The sequence below is a fragment of the Podarcis bocagei genome, assembly GCF_964188305.1.
Source record: "Podarcis bocagei genome assembly, chromosome: 9".
NCBI classification, from domain to species: Eukaryota; Metazoa; Chordata; class Lepidosauria; order Squamata; family Lacertidae; genus Podarcis; species Podarcis bocagei.
This window is the reverse complement of record NC_138134.1, coordinates 7,541,399-7,564,155: the sequence shown is the minus strand read 5'-3', so window position 1 is coordinate 7,564,155 and position 22,757 is coordinate 7,541,399. Positions and strand designations below refer to the sequence as shown.

Below are 22,757 nucleotides of genomic sequence, written 5' to 3'. Positions count from 1 at the left end.
CCTCCGAGTAGACGTATAGGGTTGCCCTGTGGACCATTTTCTAGGATGGGGTAGGAAAGTTTGGGGACCGGAGGTTGTTGGGCTCTCAACTCCCATGAACCCAGGCCAGAGTAACCAGTGGTCAGGGATGGTGGGAGTTTTAGTTCAGCAACATGTGGGTGGCCACAGGGGCCCCATCCCTGTCCTAGAGGACAAAGATAGCTCTACTCAAAAGGTTTCAGCAGGACTTGCAAATGGAACTCCAGTGCTGAGATGAGTCAACCCCAGAGCATAGCTGTCAACGTTTCCCCTTTTTTAAGGTAAATTCCCTTATTCCGAATAGGATTCCTCACAAGAAAAGGGAAAAGTGGACAGCTATGCTCCAGAGGTTGGTGATAATGGCTGACCCTTATCAACTCACGCAGCTGCATGGGACAATGTTGCAGGTTGACTGAGTTAATTTTCCTCCCTTCTCTTTATGCTTGGGCCAGTATGAGTATTTCGATTATGGTTCCCTGATTGCATTTTGATTGACAAATAGCTGTCTAGGTACAAACTTGAAGAAAAAAACATAGTTTACTTGTGGATATTAATTGTTTATTTGCAAAATAAAGATGTGCTTTAGTTTTTAAAAAAAGGAAAAAAAATAGTACTTATTTCATTAACATGGTAGAAGCATAGAATTGTAGAATCTGCTGTTCTGGAGGGTCGGACTCGAGGCAATGGCTTCAAATCACAAGAAAGGAGATTCGGACTAAACATTCGCAAAAACAGTAAGAGCTGTTCAGTAGTGGAACAGACTCCCATGAGAGATGACTCTTGGGTCCCTTCCAACTCTAAGATTCTAGGAGGTTGCTTCCGGCAGCAGATGCCAAGCTGCCGACTGCAGTTGTTGGAAGTAGAAGCGAATCTTGCTCAGCTTTTGGATTTTTTCCTCCGTGTCCTTTCGGTGGCGATTCAGGAACCTGCACAACTTACTCAGCCCCCTTTCTGGGTCCTCTTGATAGATGTGCTGGAGCATGGAAAGGCAGACATTGTGCAGCGCCAACGTCTTTGCAGAGGCCTCAGAGAGGAGCTTCTGCGACAAGAGGGGTCGCAGGGAGGCGTAGGACCGTATGTTGGAGTAGGCAACGACTGTCCTTCTCTCCATCACAGGGTTAACCTCCAAGACAGTACACAAATCCTTCAGGGCCTTGGCGCAGTCGTCGGCCCGCGTGTCGTTCAGGTCGCCCCAGCGATATGTGTAGTCCAGGCTTTTCAGCGTGTAGCTGGGCAACTCTGGGAACTTCTCCTTAATGAGGGGCAAGGCATCGATGAAACCAAAGATGGAGGCTTCGAATCTTTCCTCCTTGTTGATAGCTTGCAGGGCGCCCACCAGGGCTGGGAGATGGTCCACAGACCAGATGTCATACCCCACCAAAATGGGCAGGGAGAGGGAGCAGACGTAGTCGAAGAACCCCTCCAGCCCAGTCTCGGAGAATTTGCTTCTTGCGTCTCCACCAGAGGAAGGCAACAGCGGCCGGATCATGACAGAGCAGCAGTATGCTTCCTCTGCTAGGGCAACCAGGTGCAGGATATCGCCCGCTGAAAGAGCAGTGAGAGGAGGTTAGTCCAGATTGACCACAGAGGCTTGGGCATCACAAATACAGTGGTACCTCAGGTTAAGAACTTAATTCATTCCGGAGGTCCGTTCTTAACCTGAAACTGTTCTTAACCTGAGGTACCACTTTGGCTAATGGGGCCTCCCGCTGCCTCCATGCGATTTCTGTTCTTATCCTGAAGCAAAGTTCTTAACCCGAGGTACTATTTCTGGGTTAGCGGAGTCTGTAACCTGAAGCGTCTGTAACCTGAGATACCACTGTAAATAAATATTACTCAAGAGCCATCAGGTTATTTCAGGCAAGAAGCCAGGCCAAATGGGTTCCTGATTTATTTATTATCATTTATTTACTGCATTTATACCTTACCTTTTTTTCTTCATGGTTCTCCCCGTGTCTCATTTAATCCCACACAATAACCTTGTGCGGTAGGTTGGGCTGAGAGGCGGTGACTGACCCAAAGTCATCCAGAAAGCTTCATGGCTGAGTTAGGGTTCAGTGGCAAAGCGCCCCCAACTATGGCATGAGAAAGTGAATAGAGAAAAGTCTTTCCCCCTCTCTCATAACACTAGAATTCATGGATAATAATAATAATAATAATAATAATAATAATAATAATAACAATAATTAATAATAATAATAATAATAATAATTAATAATAATAATAATAATTTATTTATACCCCGCCCATCTGGCTGGGTCCCCCCAGCCACTCTGGGCGGCTTCCAACAGAACACTAAAATACAATAACCTATTAAACAGCAAAAGCTTCCCTAAACAGGGCTGCCTTCAGATGTCTTCTAAAAGTCTGGTATAGTGGTACCTCGCAAGACGAATGCCTCGCAAGGCAAAAAACTCGCTAGACGAAAGGGTTTTTTGTTTTTTGAGCTGCTTCGCAAGACGATTTTCCCTATGGGCTTGCTTCGCAATACGGAAACGTCTTGCAAGTTTTTCTTAACACCGTTAATACAGTTGCGACTTGACTTCGAGGAGCAACTCATAGCAGGCGGTGTGGTAGCCTTTTTTGAGGTTTTTAAAGACTTTGGTGATTTTTGAAGCTTTTCCAAAACTTTCCCGACACCGTGCTTCGCAAGACGGAAAAAATCGCAAGACGACAAAACTCGCGGAACGAATTAATTTCGTCTTGCGAGGCACCACTGTAGTTGTTTTTCTCTTTGAAGCGGAATGCCGAAAGATTCAGGACAGAGAAAAGAAGTCCTCCTTCGTACGGCACAAATTCACACTATGGCACTTGCTCCCACAGGAGGCAGGGATGGCCACCCATTTCAGTGGCTTTTAAAGAGAACTGGACAAATGCATGGAGGGGGAGAGGGCTGCCAATGGCTACTAGCCAGGATGCCTCTGGTGCTGTGGGTTAAACCACAGAGCCTAGGACTTGCCGATCAGAAGGTTGGCAGTTCGAATCCCCGTGACGGATTGAGCTCCCGGTGTTCGGTCCCTGCTCCTGCCAACCTAGCAGTTCGAAAGCACGTCAAAGTGCAAGTAGATAAATAGGTACCACTCTGGCGGGAAGGTAAACGGCGTTTCCGTGCGCTGCTCTGGTTCGCCAGAAGCGGCTTAGTCCTGCTGGCCACATGACCCGGAAGCTGTACGCCGGCTCCCTCGGCCAATAAAGCGAGATGAGCGCCGCAACCCCAGAGTCATCCACGACTGGATCTAATGGTCAGGGGTCCCTTTGCCTCTGCTCTGTCTCTACTGTTGGAAGCAGTGATGTTTTTGAATCCCACCTGCTGGAAAGAGCAGGAGGGGAGAGTTGCTCTTGGCTCAAATTCTGCTTGCAGGTTTCCCAGAGGCATCTAGTTGGCCACTGTGAGAACAGGATGCTGGACTGGACGGGACACTGGCCTGATGCAGCCGGCTCTTACGTTCTAGGTAGCCATATGCCATTGATAGACTGACCACCTCCCCCCGAGCTTTAAGGGTATTTTTAGAAGGCAACGCCGGGGTGTGTGTGTGTGTGTGAGCACCTGATCTCCTTCCGCTTCCCTACAAACATATTCACTGTGGTTCTCCAGTTTGCTCAGAGGCCAGTCAGCGGGTGTCATGAATCTGTGCTCCTGCATCTTTTAAGTGCCTTGCAATACCCTTGCTCCTCCCCCCTTAGAAACCACCTGAGTTAGTAACCATCAGCACACCTTGTAGCTAGAAAGACCATAGGTAAGCTCAGATCACCACCATGCATTTAAAGCGCCCTTATACAGTGGTGCCTCGCAAGACGAAAAGAATCCGTTCTGTGATTCTCTTCATCTAGCGGTTTATTTCATCTTGTGAAGCAAGCCCATTGAAGGATTAGCGGATTAGTGCTATTAGCGGCTTTTAGCGGCTTATCTGCTGATCAGATCAGCTGATAAGCGGCTTAGCGGCTTAGAAAAAGGGGGGGAGGGGAAAAAACCAGCAGGAACTCGCAAGTCATTGTCGTCTTGCGAAGCAAGCCCATAGGAGATTCGTTTTGCGAAGCACCTCCAAAACGGAAAACTCTTTCGTCTAGCGAGTTTTCCGTCTTGCGAGGCATTCGTCTTGCGGGGCACCACTGTACCTCTTTATTAATCCAAAATGTGGCAGCTACAGTAGATTGGTGACTGAGACTGCAATGCGCTCTACATGGGGCTACCTTTGAAGGTGACTTGGAAACTACAACTAATTCAGAATGCGGCAGCTAGACTGGTGACTAAGAGTGGCTGCCAAGACCATATAACACCGCTCCTGAAAAATCTTTATTGGCTCCCAGTACATTTCCGAGCACAATTCAAAGTGTTGGTGCTGACCTTTAAAGCCCTAAACGGCCTCAGTCCTGTATACCTGAAGGAGCGTCTCCACCCCCATCGTTCAGCCCGGACACTGAGGTCAAGCACCGAGGGCCTTCCAGTGCTTCCCTCGCTGCAAGAAGTGAGGTTACAGGGAACCAGGCAGAGGGCCTTCTCGGTAGTGGCGCCTGCCCTGTGGAACGCCCTCCCAGCAGATGTCAATGCAATAAACAACTATTTTACTTTTAAAAGACAACTGAGGACAACAGGATTCCCTGTTTAGGGAAGTTTTTAATGTCTGATGCTGTATTGTTTTTAACATTCAGTTGGAAGCCGCCCAGAGTGGCTGGGGAAACCCAGGCAGATGGGCGGGGTATAAATAATAAATTATTATTATTATATTATTATTTATCTACAGTGGTGCCTCTGGTTACATACGCTTCAGGTTACACACTCCACTAACCCAGAAATAGTGCTTCAGGATAAGAACAGAAATCGGGCTCCAGTGGCGCGGCGGCAGCAGGAGGCCCCATTAGCTAAAAAGTGGTGCTTCAGGTTAAGCACAGTTTCAGGTTAAGAACGGACCTCCGGAACAAATTCAGTACTTAACCCGAGGTACCACTGTATTTTGTTAAATTTACACACTGCTTGATTGGAGGAAACCTCAAAGGGCCTTACGAAAAGACTTTAGTGCTAGCTGCAGTCCCCAAACTATCTTCAAGGGCAGTCCCACGTAAAGAACATCACAGTACAGTGGTGCCTCGCAAGACGAAAAAATCCGTTCTGTGATTCTCTTCGTCTAGCGGTTTTTTCGTCTTGCGAAGCAAGCCCATTGACAGCGGATTAGCGCTATTAGCGGCTTTTAGCGGCTTATCTGCTGATCGGATAAGCGGCTTAGCGGCTTAGAAAAAGGGGGGGAGGGGGAAAAAACCAGCAGGAACTCGCAAGACATTGTCGTCTTGTGAAGCAAGCCCATAGGAAATTCGTTTTGCGAAGTACCTCCAAAACGGAAAACTCTTTCATCTAGCGAGTTTTCCGTCTTGCGAGGCATTCGTCTTGCGGGGCACCACTGTAATCTAACCACAAGGTGGCCAGGCTATCCCTTTCTACGAAGTTGGGGAAAGGGGCTCCCAATGTCGGAGCATCCCAGACTTTCAGGGGTACGTGCATGACCAACACACCCACCTGCCGCAACAGGCCACCTGCCACAGGACCTGAGTCTTGTCAGGATTCTGCTTGCCTTGACTGAGCCTCCAAGTCAAGGTGGGTTTGTGGCATCATCAGGTACTTGTGGATTTCCCCTGTGGCTCCTGGCTAGGCACCACTGGAAAACAGATCTGATCTGATACCAGCTTGTGCTCTCATTGGAATGTATGTTGGAAGAAGAAAAAGTTGGTAGCATCTTCCCTGCTGGAAGGAGGGCAGCAGGTGAACAGCCCCTTTCCCGATGCCCCTCTGATACGCCAGCCTCTCCCTTCACTCCCAAGTAGGGATGGGAACATATGCCAATTTTGGTTTCTCTTGGTTTCTCTTTTTCCAGTCTTAGGTTTGGTTCTCCACAATTCCACATCAGTTTGTAGTTTTTTTTAAAAAGAGAAACTCCTCATGAAAAGCCACCAACATCTTAGTTCAAATCTCTCCTCATCTACACATTTGTGTGCAGTTTTGCCCAATCTGCACATTTATGCAAACCAGTTTTCCCTAATATAAGACTTTCTTGTAGCGGCTTTAGATACAATTGATCATAATATCCTTCTGGACCGTCTAGAAGAGCACTGGGGGCACTGTTATACAGTGGTTCCGCTCCTTCCTCCTGGGCCGTGTCCAGAAAGTAGTGGTGGGGGATGAGTGTTCAAACCCCTGGGCCCTCACTTGTGGGGTGCCTCAGGGTTCCGTCCTCTCCCCCATGCTTTTTAACATCTACAGGATATCTGCATGAGATTATCAGGGGGTTTGGGCTGGGTGTCCATCAGTATGCAGATGGTACCCAGCTCTACCTCTCTTTCAAATCAGAACCAGTGAAGGCAGTGAAGGTCCTGTGTGAGTGCCTGGAGGCAATTGGAGGATGGATGGTGGATAATGGATTGAGGTTGAATCCTGACAAGACAGAAGTACTGTTCTTGGGGGACAGGGGGCAGGCTGGTGTGGAGGACTCCCTGGTCCTGAATGAGGTAACTGTGCCCCTGAAGGACCAGGTGCGCAGCCTGGGAGTCATTTTGGACTCACAGCTGTCCATGGAGGCACAGGTCAATTCTGTGTCCAGGGCAGCTGTCTACCAGCTCCATCTGGCACGCAGGCTGAGACCCTATCTGCCCGCAGACTGTCTTGCCAGAGCAGTGCAAGGTTTAGTTATTTCCTGCTTGGTCTACTGCAATGCGCTCTATGTGGGGCTGCCTTTGAAGGTGACCCGGAAACTGCAATTAATCCAGAATGCGGCACCTAGACTGGTGACTGGGAGCAGCCGCCGAGACCACATAACACCGGTCCTGAAAGACCTTCATTGGCTCCCAGTATGTTTCCGAGCACAATTCAAAGTGTTGGTGCTGACCTTTAAAGCCCTAAACGGCCTCAGTCCTGTATACCTGAAGAAGCATCTCCACCCCCATCGTTCTACCCGGACACTGAGGTCCAGCGCCAAGGGCCTTCTGGCGGTTCCCTCGCTGCAAGAAGTAAGGTTCTAGGAAACCAGGCAGAAAGCTTTCTTGGTGGTGGTGCCCGCCCTGTGGAACGCCCTCCCATCAGATGTCAAAGAGATAAACAACTACCTGACATTTAGAAGACATCTGAAGGCAGCTGTGTTTAGGGAAGTTTTTAATGTGTGACATTTTAATGTATTTTTAATCTTTGTTGGAAGCCACCCAGAGTGGCTGGGGAGACTCAGCCAGATGGGCGGAGTACAAATAATAAATTATTATTATTATTATTATATATCCTTTTTACCAATACATGTGTGTTTTTATGCACACTTTACCCTGGGATATGCAATTTTGTGCACGTGACTTGGCTGGATAACTGCACTGCAAAATTCAGACTGTGCAGAAGCGCAGACTTTGCAGGATGGCTGGGTTTTGGTTTATGCATTGTTTTGGAAAGTGCAAATCAAGCGGATTTGCCTTCAAATGCAAACTGAACTGAATTTCTCCCCCACCCCTTCTTCCCAAGCGATAATTTTGCAGTATCTGATTTCAAAAGTGGCTCTCAGCCCCTTACGTAGAAGCTTCAGGTCGAAGAAAACCATGGTCCCTTGCCCCAACTGAAACTCCTGCCTCAGGCGTTCTTCCTGGCTATTCTGTGATCTGTTCCTGATGTCCTGTAGCAAGCTAGATTCCTGGCGAGAAGACAGACAAGTGGGGGGGGGGACACTTCAGAGATTATGGGCCACTGACTCACCTCTTTTCCCCAGCCACAACCACTGCACTGCTGCCTTGGGGATGGAGGGTTCCACGACTCAGAAAAAAGAGCATTGTGACAACTTAAAAGACTAACAAGATTTTATTCGCAGAATCACAGAACTGTCGAGAAGGAAGATACCCCCAAGCAGGGCTGGATTTAGGTTTGATGAGGCCCTAAGCTACTGAAGGTAATGGGGTCCTTTATATGTCCAGCTGTCCTTTGTCAACAACAAATTGTCGCTGTTTTTGTGTGTGTTGAATATATGCTATATGGTAATTTATGGACCTAATAGGTATCTAAAGCCATTTGTACATAACAAAATATGTAGTTTATCAAAGCAATTGTTGAACTGAAATACAATTAAGAAGTATATTAACAGTGAAATGCAATTAAGAGGTATATTTTGGGGGGCCCCCGAGAGAGTGGGGCCCTAAGCTATAGCTTGTTTAGTTTATACATAAATCTGGCCCTGCCCCCAAAGGTCATCTGGTCCAAACCCCTAGGAATTGCATTAAAAATGTCACGAGTAAGATTTTTGTACTCAAACATCACCTTTCGGCTGATTTACAAAGTGGGCCATTAAGATGATTCCTCATCATCCTGGAAAAAAGTGACAAATGGGATGCCACAGGGTTCTGTCCTGGCCCCATTGTTGTTAAACATCTTTCTAAATGACTTGGATGAAGGAAATGAGGGGGTGCTCATCAAACTTGCAGGTGACAGCAACCTGGGAAGGGTAGCCAATGCCGCAGAAGACAGACTCCGGATTCAAAAGGGCCTTCACAGACTGGAGACCTGGACTTAAAACTTACAAAATGAATTTCAATGGGTACAAATGTTCTGCACTTAGGCAGGAGGAACCAGATGCACAAATATATGATGGGCGACACCTAGCTTAATAGCAGTACATGTGAAAAGGATCCAGGGGTCTTAGGAGACCACAAGTTTCGCATGAATGAACAGTGTGATTGATGCAGTAGCAAAAAAAATAATAATGAATGCTATTGTAGGCTAGTGCCCAGATCAAGGCAAGGAACAGTTCCACTCTATTCTGCCTTGGTCAGACCCCACCTGGAATACTGTGTCCAATTCTGGGCACCACAATTTAAGAAGGATGTTGACAAGCTGGAAGGTGTGTAGAGGAGGGCCACCAAGATGATTGAGGGTCTATAAACCAAGCCTTATGAGGAGTGGTTGAAGGAGCAGGGTATGTTTAGCCTGGAAAAGAGGAGACTGAAAGGAGATATGATAGCCATCTTCAAATATTTCAAGGCCTGTCACATGGAGGATAGAAAAAGCTTGTTTTCTCCTGCTCTGGAGAGTAGGACTCAAACCAGGGCCGGATTTAGGGTTGATGAGGCCTTAAGCTACTGAAGGTAATGGGGCCCTTTATATGTCCAGCTGTCCTTTGTCAACAACAAATTGCTGCTGGTTTTTCCTGTGTTGAACATATGCTATATGGTAATTTATGGACCTAATATGTATCTAAAGCCATTTGCACATAAAATATGTATTTTATCCAAGTAATTGTTGAACTGAAATACAATTAAGAAGTATATTAATAGTGAAATACAATTAAGAAAAAGTATATTTTTTGGAGTGGGGCCCTAAGCTATAGATTGTTTAGCTTATACGTAAATCTGGCACTGACTCAAACCCATGGCTTCAAGTTACAAGAAGGGATATTCTGGTTAAACATCAGGAAGAACTTTCTGACAGTGAGAGCTGTTTGACAGTGGAACAATTTCCCTCGGGAGGTGGTGGCCTCTCCTTGCTTGAAGGTTTTTAAGCAGAGGTTGACTGGCCATCTGTCATGGATGCTTTAGCTGAAATTCCTGCATTGCGAGGGGGTTGGACTAGATGACCCTTGGGGTCCCTTCCAACTCTGCAATTCTACGAACATCGAAGGTTTGCTTCACTGCGCCTATGTCACAATCAGGTGCAAGAAAAGGATTGCTCAAAGGATTGCCACCAACGTGCTGTGAGACCACGGCCTTCACAAGGGACTCCGTTGTCCAGGGGGCAGTGAGGAGGGCACCAAGCGACAGCGTGGCAGCACCTGGGTCTCTGCACTCACCACAGATTCGTCGTCGGTGATTTCGTCTCCCGAGGAAATGCTCACAGGAGCATCACCTGCAAGAGAAAAGCCGGACATCCAATGAAGGCTAGCCTTTTGCGCTGGCCTTTCCCACTGCCATGTGGCTCTTAATATCAGAAAGCACTTTCTAATGTTAAGTTACAATATACAGTGATAGCTCGGGTTACAGACGCTTCAGGTTACAGACTCCGCTAACCCAGAAATAATACCTCGGGTTAAGAACTTTGCTTCAGGATGAGAACATAAATCGCACAGCGGCGGCACGGTGGCAGCGGGAGGCCTCATTAGCTAAAGTGGTGCTTCAGGTTAAGAACAGTTTCAGGTTAAGAACGGACCTCCAGAATGAATTAAGTTCTTAACCTGAGGTACCAATGTACACACAAACAAACACATTATTATTTTTGGACGAGGCACACTTCTTTCACAGCTGGCTCCAGTTTAAGAGAGGCATTCCTGTCTTTCTTTCAACCAGCTAATGCTTCTTCCGAGATTTGTGTATGTACCTGTACTAAAAATATATACAGTGGTACTTCGGGTTAAGAACTTAATTCGTTCCAGAGGTCCATTCTTAACCTGAAACTGTTCTTAACCTGAGGTACCACTTTAGCTAATGGGGCCTCCTGCTGCCGCTGCACAATTTCTGTTCTCATCCTGAAGCAAAGTTCTTAACCCGAGGTACTATTTCTGGGTTAGCGGAGTCTGTAACCTGAAGCGTATGTAACCTGAGGTACCACTGTATTTTTGAAAACCTGATTTATTGTGGGTGCTTTTTAATCAATAGAGAAGGTTTCAATCCACTATGTGACCTGACTGATTAAACCGGGGGTGGGGAGAGCACGCCCCTCCAGAGTGGCCAATGGCCAGGGGTGCGGGTGCGAATTGTAGTTCAACGACATCTGAAGTGCACCAGGTTCCTTACACTTGGTGGCCAAGTGGTTCAGGTGATGGATTAGAAATCCACTGGGATATTGCCCCATGGGTTCAAATTCCGCTGACGACGTACCAATGTTACTATTTGAGAGCTAGCGTGGTGTAGTGGTTGGTCAGGCGATGACCGGGGAATAGACCAGGGTTCAAGTCCCCACTCAGCCATGAAGCTCAACGGCTCCCTTGAGGCCAGTCCCTGCCCCTCAGCCTAAGAATGGGGAGGTGCGGAGCTCCTTGGCGAAAAAAGGTGGGGTATGAATGCCACAGATAAATAAAAATACCTGGATTAAACAATTCAGCCTTCTTTAGGCTGTCGATTTCACAATGAGAAGCTCACTTCTCACGATGAGAAGGCACTAGTATCCCGCCCCCCTCAAAAAAGATATCAAAAATGTGTGACTGGGTCTTAAGAATCCCTGAGTAAAACAGCAGCTTCTGTCTGTACCTGACTCAGACAGCTCTGGGTCAGACCTGGGGGGCCACTTTGAGCTGTCCATGCCTTCTCCTGCCTTGTCCCTGCTCCCTGTGGAAGGGGAGCATCCTGGAGATTGAGAACTGGTCCAAGTTTGTTCCAGCCTCCTGTTGCTAGGCAACTGCCTGGATCTGGCACCATCGTCATCATGTTCCATTTTCACCACTTTTGTAGGGGTCTGGACGGCTCTTTCCAGGTAGGCACAGTTCCTCTTTGCTGGCGACTTCGGGAGGTGGCCCTGGGAGACAAGAGCACGGAATAGGATGATATGGCCATTAATTAATTAATTCCTTTGTGCAGCGAAAGCCACTACAAAGTGAGATACAAAAAACCCCCAAAACCACACATACAAAAATATTACGCAGTTAAAATAATCGTTAAAGTTAGGCATTCCGTCTAATAAAAATTTGCTCTTCTGAAGAATTCAACTTAGGCCCACAAATATTTCTCATTGAAAATGCCACTCTAAAGACAGTGCAGACCATCTTGTCAGAAATGTTAAGGGGACCTGTCCCCTAATAAAAAGTGAACCAAGTTCCCTCTTGATCTTTCAGCTGAGAGGTTTTAATCTTTGAACACAGTTGCGTTTACTACTATATTATTAATACTACTACTTTGGGCTCTTTGCATTTTTGTGGGGAAAAGAAATGAGTGATTTTGAGACATTTGAATTTAAAAGAAATATTGTTTAACAGAAAGTGGAGAAGATGGATGCTATCATGGAGTGCATATCTTAAATAACTTATTTATGTAACTGACAGATGGAAAATCGGAAGTCTGTTTTATTTTTATTTGTTTCTTTTTCTTTTCTCCCCCCCTTCCTTTCTTCTTCCTGCTTCTTTCTTTTTATCCCCTCCCCCTTCTCTTCTTCATTTTCTGTTCTTATATCTTTCGAGTCCCATGTCTGGGATCTTTATTAGCGTCCAGGGACTGCATGCCATGGAAAATAGTTGATGGAGGACGCTGGATGAGAAACTGGGAAGTGCTGGTTTCCCAGGGTGAGAGATGAGAGAACTACTTTTAAGAGAGGGCTCTGTATTCTATTTTTACTTTGGGTAGCTGTTTCTGTTTTTTATTTACATTCGTTTTCTATACCTTACTGTATCACAACAAAACTTTAATAAAAATCTTAACTGATTTTAACAAAATCAGGTATTGGACACAGGATAATAAATCAGTACAGAATATGGTTGAGAAGTATTGGAAGTAGGGGAAGTATAGATGAGCCCTCTGATTCTTCCACATCATATAGTGTTGCCATAAAATCCAGACGCAAAAGTTATTGAGCTTTTGGGGGGGGCGGGGGGGTTTGCCTGAAGCTGTTGAGCTTTAAAGCTAATTTAAAGAAAGTTGCCCAGACCAACACTGCCGACATGGGTTGCCATCCGACTGGCATTTTTGCAATTTCCACCCGGAAACTGCTTCCAACTGCAGTATTATGTGTATGTCCAGGGACGTGGGTGGCGCTGTGGTCTAAACCACAGAGCCTAGGGCTTGCTGATCAGAAGGTCGGCGGTTCGAATCCCTGTGAGCTCCCATTGTTCAGTCCCAGCTCCTGGCCCACTTAACAGTTCGAAAGCACGTCAAGTGCAAGTAGATAAATAGGTACCACTGCGGCGGGAAGGTAAACGGCATTTCCGTGCGCTGCTCTGGTTCGCCAGAAGCGGCTTAGTCATGCTGGCCACATGATCTGGAAGCTGTCTGCGGACAAACACCGGCTCCCTCAGCCTATAGTGCAAGATGAGCGCACAACCCCAGAGTCATCTGCGACTGGACCTAACGGTCAGGGGTACCTTTACCTTACACACACACACACACACACACACACACACACACCCCTAGAAGGAAGCCCCCTTCCCACATTCGTCACAACCAGAGAATGCAGGACAGTGGGAGGGGAACAGAGGGAGGTGAATTGTGCTTTCTGACTTACCAGATTACTGGTGCTTGAGTTGCTGCTGCTGGGGCCATCTGGGTCGCTGGTGTTTGTCTTTCTGGCCACTGCATTAAGGCGATGGTGGGGAGGCTGTTTTTCAGACCCTCCCTGCGGATGGGTAATGCAAACAGTTTTATGAGTGTGTTAATAGAGAAAACTCCCCCTATTATCACATGAATACTCTGGAGTTAGCCATTTGTGGTAGTGTTTATAATAAAACAGTAGCAAGGTGAAGGCTCCACTCCCTCCCTCCCCAGAGGTCCAAAATGTGAGGAGTTACTTCCAACGTGTGTATCTAATTGTGTTCTGAAGACTCTGTGAAGGTTTCCACAGTGAGGCACAAAAACCTAGTTCAAGACACACACTGTTTACAGAGGATTTTAAGCAGCCCAATTTGATGGCAGGCAAAGACTTTCTTGTTCCAAGAGGCTTTTGGGAACTGCCTGTTTTTAAGGAAAGGACTGGTGTTGGGGCGTTTTTATTGCAAAGATCTGTATATCTTAATAGACACACAAGCACACACATGCTTAAATCATAGAATCATAGAATCATAGAATCATAGAGTTGGAAGAGACCACAAGGGCCATCGAGTCCAACCCCCTGCCAAGCAGGAAATGAGTGTTTGTTGTGGGGGGAGGAAGGGAAAGGAGAATGTGAGCCGCTTTGAGACTCCTTCGGGTAGTGATAAAGCAGGATATCAAATCCAAATCCAAACTCTTCTTACCTACATGAGGCATCACTGCATATGTAAACTGATGGCTCCCAATATCTGCCGTGGCGTCAGGCGACTTTGGTGCTCTTAACAGGGAAAGGCTCAATGTTTTTAAGGATGTTCCCCTCCCCAGTTTTTAGCTGTTTCTGTTTTATCTGTGTGCTGCCTTTGACTAGATGACTGAAAATATTCGGAGTTGAGAGTAGATTTCATGCTCTTTATTCAGCTCATAGTGGTGAGGAGGAATGGAAGTTCCCCCAGGATGTCTGCTTTATATACATTATTTACACAATGGGCCCCACGTGATTGGCTAATTCCGGGATTCACCTGTAGGCCAATCAGGTTGCAGATTCACTTCCACCTAGAGCTGGATTAGGTGGCTCCTGTGGACCAATCAGACTGCTGCATTCTGGATCCTATTGTTCTAGGACCAATCAGACTGCTGCATTCTGAATCCTATTGTTCTAGGACCAATCAGACTGCTGCATTTTGGATCCTATTGTTCTAGGACCAATCAGACTGCTGCATTTTGGATCCTATTATTCTAGGACCAATCAGACTGCTGCATTTTGAATCCTATTATTCTAGGACCAATCAGACTGCTGCATTTTGGATCCTATTATTCTAGGACCAATCAGACTGCTGCATTTTGGATCCTATTATTCTAGGACCAATCAGACTGTTGCATTCTGAATCCTATTGTTCTAGGACCAAGCAGACTGCTGCATTTTGGATCCTATTCAACTCAGTCATGACAATGACCCTCTAGAATTCTAATTCTATGACCATATTTTCCAAGCCATTCAGCCCCTGCTAGGATTTCACTTCCGCTCAAAGATTCGAAAGCAAGTTGACCTGCCTATCTAACCCCATTCGCTATCCAATGGTTAAACTGTCAGCTTCTCCCTTAAACTCTCTCTTTTCTCTCCTGAGTGGCATCTCTGAAAAGATCCCTCATATATGCAGCTGGAGTTTGTCAATATGGAGACGACAGTTCAAGATGAACACCAGAGGCGGAGGAACCTTCAGCCCTCCAGAATTTGTAGGGCCACAATTCCCATCATCCTTAGCCATGAGCCATGCCGCCTGGGACTGATGGGAACTGGAGTCCAGTAGCGTCTGGAGGCTCACTTGTTCCCCAGTCCCAATGTATGCAAGAGCAGCTCTTACCTGGTTGGGGGCAGTTTCCGGTCCATCTGGGACAGCTTCTAAAAAAGAGTGAGGCATTATTAATTAGAAAATGGAGCAATTTGTCTGTTCCTATTCAGAGACAGAATCACCAAGTATTTCAATCCTGCAGCCACTACTGGCATATCTGTGTTAGTTTTCCATCTTCCTATTCAGTGCACAAAACTTTAAGGAATGTATTTCACTTTGAAACTATACTGTTCTATAAAACTGACCATCCTTGCACCAGAAAGCATTAATGAAAAGACCTTCTTAACTTTTGCCTGTCAATCATCCTTATTGTTCTATATAATCATAAATCCTACAGACTCCCACTTCTTAGGACCATCTCCATTTTGCAACAGCGCAACCTGTAAGAGGCAGCTTGCTTCTGAGCGCCAGTAGCTGGGAGCTGCGGTTGAGGGGAGGGCTACTTTTGCACCCAGGTTCTGCTCTGGGGGCTTCCTGCAAGGAGCAGCCAGTTGGCTGACGGTGAGAATGAGGTTGCTCACTGGCCTGGGCCAGGAGTCTTTTCTTATGACTTTGCATAGTTGACCTGGGAACATCCAGCTTTTGTCAAATTGTAGGCAGGGATGAAGTATCAGCAAAATATTGCATCTGCGTTTGTCACCTAAGATTAGGTGACAAATTATATACCGAGTCGAACCACTGGTCTGTGCAGCTGTGTGTGGTCTGCTTTTGCTGGCAGTGTCAAGATGCCAGGATTTCAACCAGGGCCAGTGGTGCAGTTAGGGAAATTTTAGACTATAATAATAATTTATTATTTATACCCCACCCATCTCGCTGGGTTTCCCCAGCCACTCTGGGCGGCTTCCAACTGAATATTAAAAACAATACAGCATCAGACATTAAAAACTTCCCTAAACAGGGCCACCTTCAGTTGTCTTTTAAAAGTAAAATAGTTCTTTATTGCCTTGACATCTGCTGGGAGGGCGTTCCACAGGACAGGTGCCACTACACAGAAGGCCCTCTGCCTGGTTCCCTGTAAGCTCACTTCTTGCAGTGAGGGAACTGCCAGAAGGCCCTTGGCACTGGACCTCAGTGTCTGAGCTGGATGGTGGGGGTGGAGACGCTCCTTCAGGTATACAGGATAGAGGCCGTTTAGGGCTTTAAAGGTCAGCACCAACACTTTGAATTGTGCTCGGAAAAGTACTGGGAGCCAATATAAGTCTTTCAGGACCGGTGTTACAGTATATGGTCTCAGCAACCACTCCCAGTCACCAGTCTAGCTGCCGCATTCTGGATTAATTGCAGTTTCTGAGTCACCTTCAAAGGTAGCCCCACGTAGAGCACATTGCAGTAGTCCAAGTGGGAGATAACTAGAGCATGCACCTTTCCATTAAGTCCAGACTCTGGGCTTAATGATCTTATGGGCGGCACTTTTTAAGATGGGTCGTGTGCATTCCTTCACCTGTGGTCCTGGGGCCCCCTCCTGCTCATTCGGTTGATGGGGTCTCTAGACTTCCACCCTGAAGCCTACCAGCTAAACAACTCTCCTTTACTCAATGATGGCCACATACAAAAAAAAAATGACCTCTTACAATCTGTGCAAATCTGTCATACAAAAAGTGGGCAGCAGCTGCACAGATCTTTTTGTTCTGCCTATCTGGAGACGAGCTGCAGAAAGTATTCAATCTAGATACTCTGAAAGCTGAAATCTCTCTGCACATGAGCTGTGACAGTCAGTATGTTGAGAGCTTCTGACTGGCGGGTGTGTAAGAGGAAACACCAACAAGGTGGCTCTGTAGAAGTCCTGCCCTAGTGCCACCACTAGGCCCAGTGGCGTAGTGTGGGGGGTGCAGGGGGGGCCAGCCGCACCGGGAGCAACATCTGGGGGTTAGGGTTAGGGGGCGCAAATCCACGGGTTAGGGGGCGCAAATTACTTGCCTTGCCCCGGGTGCTGACAACCCACGCTACGCCACTGACTGGGCCTAGGCCTTTCCACGCACAGAGCAGGAGGTCTGCCACTGGGCTCACTTCCTCTCCTACCCTGTCACACCAGCCAGTCATTTCTCTTCAAGACTCTCACCTCTGGCCTTTGTCACTCTTTCATACAGAGCATGGAGCTGGGTCTTGACCTCTGCAAAGTCCCTCGCTTGGATCTGGAAATTGGCAACTGGTGGCTGGTTATCTCTGAGCTCCTCCAGCGAACTTTTGATGTAGGGTTGCATCTCCAAGACCACCTGGTCAGAGGCATATTGCTGCATCTTCTCCACCAGCTGCTCGCTGGATGACATCCTCTTGACCAGGCCTTCCACGTCCTTGAGCCTCCTCTCTACATCCTTGACTTGTTGCTGGTGTTGGTCCTCCACTTCTGCTAGGAACTGGGCCTCCTTTTCTTGCAGCACCTTCACCATCTTGCCAATCTGTTGCTGGATCAGCTCCCTCGTCTCGTTCCTCGTCTTCTCCATGCTTGCCACCAGCTTCTGGAGGCTGTGGTAGGTTTCGCTGTGGTTGCTTTTCTTGAGCTCCCTTTGCATGCTCTGCAGCTCGTTTTGCATGCGCCTGATTTCGTCCGGTATTTCGCAGTGCTGGCTCTGGTGTTTGCTGTCCAGCGTAGCGCAAACCACGCACATGGGCCGCTTACACTCATTGCAATAGACTCTGTAAATCAAATGCCATTGGCTTTGTTATTGGGACTGCTGCTCATAGTTGTTATTATTATTATTAATAGTTTTTCATTATGATTATTTTAAATTCTAGTAACACCGAAAATTTGTTCTTTTTAAAAAGATAAAGGTAAAGGGACCTCTGACCATTAGGTCCAGTCGTGACTGACTCTGGGGTTGCGGCGCTCATCTCGCTTTATTGGCTGAGGGACCCGGCGTACAGCTTCCGGGTCATGTGGCCAGCATGACTAAGCCGCTTCTGGTGAACCAGAGCAGCGCATGGAAACACCGTTTACCTTCCCGCTGGAGCGGCACCTATTTATCTACTTGCACTTTGACGTGCTTCAAACTGCTAGGTTGGGAGGAGCTGGGACCGAGCAACGGGAGCTCACCCTGTCGCAGGGATTTGAACCTCCGACCTTCTGATCGGCAAGTCCTAGGCTCTGTGGTTTAACCCACAGTGCCACCCGCGTCCTTTTTAAAAAGATAAGTTGTCACAATTGCCAATATTGATGCACTGAGTTGATCATAAAACACGCAGAGAGGGAAAGAATGTTTACTGAACCCAGGAACTCCCATAGACCTGCATACTGGCTCATTTTGATTGTATGTAATCTGCTCTGGGAGTCTTTCTGGCTCAACCACAGGGCACAAATGCTCTAAATAAATACATGCAACCTGATGCTTCTGAGCTGCTGTGTTTGTATATAAAATAAAATTAGACCAAACAGTCAAGAAGGAAACCTCATCCTTAGATCCGTCTGAATCCAGGAAGTTGGATTCCGTTGGAGGCAGCCCACTGGATCAGGCCAATGGCCCATCGAGTCTAGCATCTTATTCTCACAGTGGCCCGCCAGACACCCATGGGAGGAAACCCACAAGCATTCAGGCAGAGGATGGGACAGTGGGCTCAACCCTGGCACTCAAAATAAGATCTCAGCAGAGCCGTCTTTCCTATTGGGCTTAGTGGGGCATCGTGCCAGGGCACCAGACTTTCAGGGGCGCCCCAGTGAGTGGGGGAGCTGTACGGCTTTGCCAGCGGCCTCCCCTTTCCCTGCCTGCCCGCCAGCTGTGCCCCGTCAACCATATGGCTGCTGGGCGTGCAGCTTCCTTCCCAAGCCTTCGCGGGAGGAGAGCGATCCCTGCAGAGGCTTGGGAAAAGGTCAACATCCCTGGAAATGGGGGAGGTGGGCGCCGAAGGGATCTTGGCACCACGGCGCAGGATTTGCTTAAGACGGCCCTGGATTTCAGACTGAGAACGAAGCGCTGACGGACCACCTACCTTGCAGCATCGTTATTGTGGGTTTTTTTGGGACAGTTCATGACACTTTGCTTTCTGGTCTCTGCAAGGAACTTTGCGCTCGACATGCCCTGGAGATTCTTCAGTGTTTTGACTTCATGGAGGCTGTTCTTCTTGACTCTCTCGTGGTTTGTGAAACACACGCCGTCGCAAAAGTGCCAGTCACATTCGGAACACCAGAACACCGCCTCTCTCTCAGAGCTACAGCTGCAGGCCAAATCTTGGCCTTGGCTGATCTTCTGGAAGATGCTCAGCTGGGACTGAAGGTTTGCAAAGAGCATGTTGGGCTTCAGTTCAGGGAGAGAGTATGGGGATCTGCATATGGCACAGTGACCACTGGGCTGGTTTTCTTGGAGGCACTGGGCACACAGGTTGTGAAGGCATGGCAGCAGTTTGGGGCTCTGAACTTCCCCGTGGCAACTCTCACACAAGAGGAACTGTAATTCACCCATCTCCTGTTGTGGAAAAACAAGGATAAGGGGCAATAGTTTGGAAGATGCCCATTAAGCTTCAAGTAGGGATAGGAAAATGGGGGGTCGGGGTGGGAATCATCAGCATTTTGTTGCAAATTCCTCCCAGCTTACACATTTCTGTATGACATTTTTTCCGTAACTGCATATTTTGGAAAGCAAAGGTGAATCTACATTCAGTGGCGTAGCGTGGGGGGTGCAGGGGGGGCCGGCCGCACCGGGCGCAACATCTGGGGGTTAGGGTTAGGGGGAGCAAATCCACGGGTTAGGGGGCGCAAATTACTTGCCCCGGGTGCTGACAACCCACGCTACGCCACTGTCTACATTGTCTATCAGAGATCCCACAAGCCCCACTTTGCAGCCGAATCTCCTGGCCCAGAACCGGTTTTTGTTGAAACAGCCCAGGGGTTTAGTGACTCGCAGGTCTGGCCTTTCTCAGAGGGGGCTACTGCTCTTGGAACTTCAGTGCCCAGGTGTTCTAAGGGTTTGCATCCTCTTGAGCCAGAGGACACGGCTACCTACTACTTTGGAAAAGGGGAGCCTCTCCTGGCTCTTGGCCTCTCAGCTGCCATGGTTGCCAAATGCACAACTGGCTGGAACACAGATCAGGTTACAAGGTACACAAGCCAGCAGTTGTATCAGAGCACTAAGGCGCATGGCTGGGCATAAGATAAGATGCTGTCCCAACACCTTATATGCCCCCTGAGCTCTCCTTTTTACAGTTTCGGGTTGAGGCAGGGCATGAATTATTATTTAGAACGGAAACTATGTACTTAGCATTGCCTAACACAATTGCAAGGAGGCAGAATGAGTTAATAATTATTCATTTCCTGATAACTTCCAGCTTCCTGCTGAGTTAAGAAAAGGACCAAACCTAGATGAAGGTATTCTTGCAAGGACACACAAGAACGTAAGACTCTGGATCCGGCCCATGGTTGATCTAGCCCAGCACCCGCTTCTCAGGGCGGAAGACCAGATGTCTTTGCAAAACCCACAAGTAGGATGTGAGCACTACTCCCCGCCCCCAACCCCCTGTGACTGGTATGCAAAGTCTTACTGCCTTTAACAGCGGACATGAAAAATGCCTTTTCCCAAAACACTTTTAGATGGGGGCAAATCCCTTTCCTGGGTAAGACAGAGTATTTGCTGGTTCCACTCTGGTGACTGTCATATCGATTCTGTTCAGAGCCTCTTAGGGACTCTGGCCCCTCTTCACTCCCACCAAGCCCTGTATTACAGATGGAAGCCAATTTCATTTCCCTCAGTTTCTCACCCCCCCCCCAATTTTAAATCCAGTTCTCCACATTTTGCAGGAATTTGTGGTTGTTGTTTTTTAAAAAATTGTCATGAAAATTCACCAGCACTTTAGTGCAGTTTTCTCATAACAAACACATCTTTAGATGCAGTCTTGACTAGTGCACACATTTTTGCAAGCAATTCCTCCCAGTATGCTTGCATTTCATTTTCGCTGGTAAAATATGCATTTCTGTAAACATTGCAAAATTTGGACAATTGAAAATTTTAGAGGATAGCTTTGTTTCGGTTTGAATATTGTCCAGAAAACATTAACTTGGTAGATTTAGCTGTAAACAACAACAACAACAACAACAACAACAACAACAACATATTATTTATACCCTGTCCATCTGGCTGAGTTTCCTTACTGAACCGAGTTTCTCCCGCCTGCCCTGTCCTTAATTCTCTATATCCCCCCCCCTCCTTCGCTTTCACCCTCCTCTCCTCTACTTTTAACACACACGCAAGTTCGTATGTTAGAGCGTATCACTTGCAGGACCAGTGCCAGGGCTGGGGGGGGGGGCGCACTACCATCCTTGAGCGTCTCTGGTCTTGCAGCTTTCCCCCCTCCTCCCCCCCCCGCTCCCTTTTCCCACCATGCAAAAGAAGGCAAGGAAATGGAGAGGGAGGAACAGCTCCCTCTGGGCTGCAGTAGCTTGAAAAGGAGGGGTGGGCGCACTGAGGACCCCCCTAAAAGCTGGACCCCCTAAAAACTGTTCGCTTGTCACGGCACGGAAGTGGAGCAAATCTGGAAAGAGCTTCCGAAGGATGCCTTGGCTGTAAATGCCCCCGAGAGTTTCCTTGTTCCCTGAAACTCAGCCGAGTCCTCCCAGGACAAGTCCAGGGTCTTACCTGGCTCTCGGAGAGGGATGCTGAGCTCACCTGAGCCATGCTTGTCTTCCCACGAAGCTCTTTCCTCTTCCAGAGGAGCTCTTAACGGAGAAGGGAGGCTGCCCGGAAACTTCTGCTTTTTAGGTTTCGTTTTCATAGAAACGGAAAGTCTTCTTGATTGTTGTTTGCGCCCGTGGGCGTAGCCAGGATTTATGCTGGGGCATAACTGTCAATTTTCAATTTTGAAAACAAGGGATCAGGAGCCTCGAAAATAAGGGATCAGCAAGGAATTTCCCGCAAAAAAGGGAAGGTTGGCAGCTATGTGTTGGGGGGGGGGGGGCGAGGATTTATTGGTGGGAGGACCAGAACTGAGCTATCTGCAACACGACTGGTCAGTTAAATACAGTGGTACCTCAGGTTAAGACCTTAATTCTTTCTTGAGGTCCGTTCTTAACCTGAAACTGTTCTTAACTTGAAGCACCACTTTAGCTAATGGGGCCTCCCGCTGCGATTTCTGTTCTCATCCTGAAGCAAAGTTCTTAACCTGGGTTAGTGGAGTCTGTAACCTGAAGCATCTGTAACCTGAAGCACCTGTCACCCGAGGTACTTCTGTTTAAGAACTTAATTCGTTCTGGAGGTCCGTTCTTAACCTGAAACTGTTCTTAACTTGAAGCACCACTTTAGCTAATGGGGCCTCCCGCTGCGATTTCTGTTCTCATCCTGAAGCAAAGTTCTTAACCCGAGGTATTATTTCTGGGTTAGCAGAGTCCGTAACCTGAAGCGTCTGTAACCTGAAGCACCTGTAACCCGAGGTACCACTGTATTTGTACAGTGGTACCTCAGGTTAAGAACTTAATTCGTTCTGGAGGTCCGTTCTTAACCTGAAACTGTTCTTAACCTGAGGTACCACTTTAGCTAATGGGGCCTCCCACTGCCACTGTGCCTCCGCCACACGATTTCTGTTCTCATCCTGAAGCATAGTTCTTAACCCGAGGTACTATTTCTGGGTTAGCGGAGTCTGTAACCTGAAGCGTATGTAACCCGAGGTACCACTGTATTTATTTCCTTGATTTAGTGGGGAGCTGCTGAAAATTGCTGCTCTATTTATCTTCTCTTAGCTTCTGTGCTGGCATTGCTGGTTCCTGTCCTGCCCGGCTACTGTCTCTCATCTTGCTGCAATTGG

At 47.6% G+C, this 22,757-nt stretch overlaps 1 protein-coding gene across 1 annotated transcript; it reads right to left on the bottom strand.

Annotated features, from left to right (window-relative positions):
• Window positions 1–795: 795 nt before the first annotated feature.
• On the bottom strand, window positions 796–21,868 carry LOC308594520 (protein PML-like). The gene is made up of 9 exons (XM_081207672.1): window positions 21,596–21,868; window positions 18,960–19,432; window positions 17,098–17,672; window positions 15,051–15,088; window positions 13,166–13,276; window positions 11,206–11,470; window positions 9,813–9,868; window positions 7,553–7,670; window positions 796–1,563 (listed from the first exon to the last, which is right to left on the bottom strand). The coding sequence occupies exons 1-9, from the start codon at window positions 21,632–21,634 to the stop codon at window positions 824–826; spliced, it is 2,415 nt and encodes an 804-aa protein (XP_081063798.1). The 5' UTR covers window positions 21,635–21,868; the 3' UTR covers window positions 796–823.
• Window positions 21,869–22,757: the final 889 nt, after the last annotated feature.

Coding starts and splice junctions, on each gene's coding strand:
- LOC308594520 (XM_081207672.1), bottom strand. CDS start 21,634: ATGGCTCAGGTGAGCTCAGCATCCCTCTCCGAGAGCCAG. Junction 11,471..13,165: donor ACTCAAGCACCAGTAATCTG/GTAAGTCAGAAA, acceptor CTTGTCTCCCAG/GGCCACCTCCCGAAGTCGCC. Junction 7,671..9,812: donor TCACCGACGACGAATCTGTG/GTGAGTGCAGAG, acceptor TCTTCTCGCCAG/GAATCTAGCTTGCTACAGGA.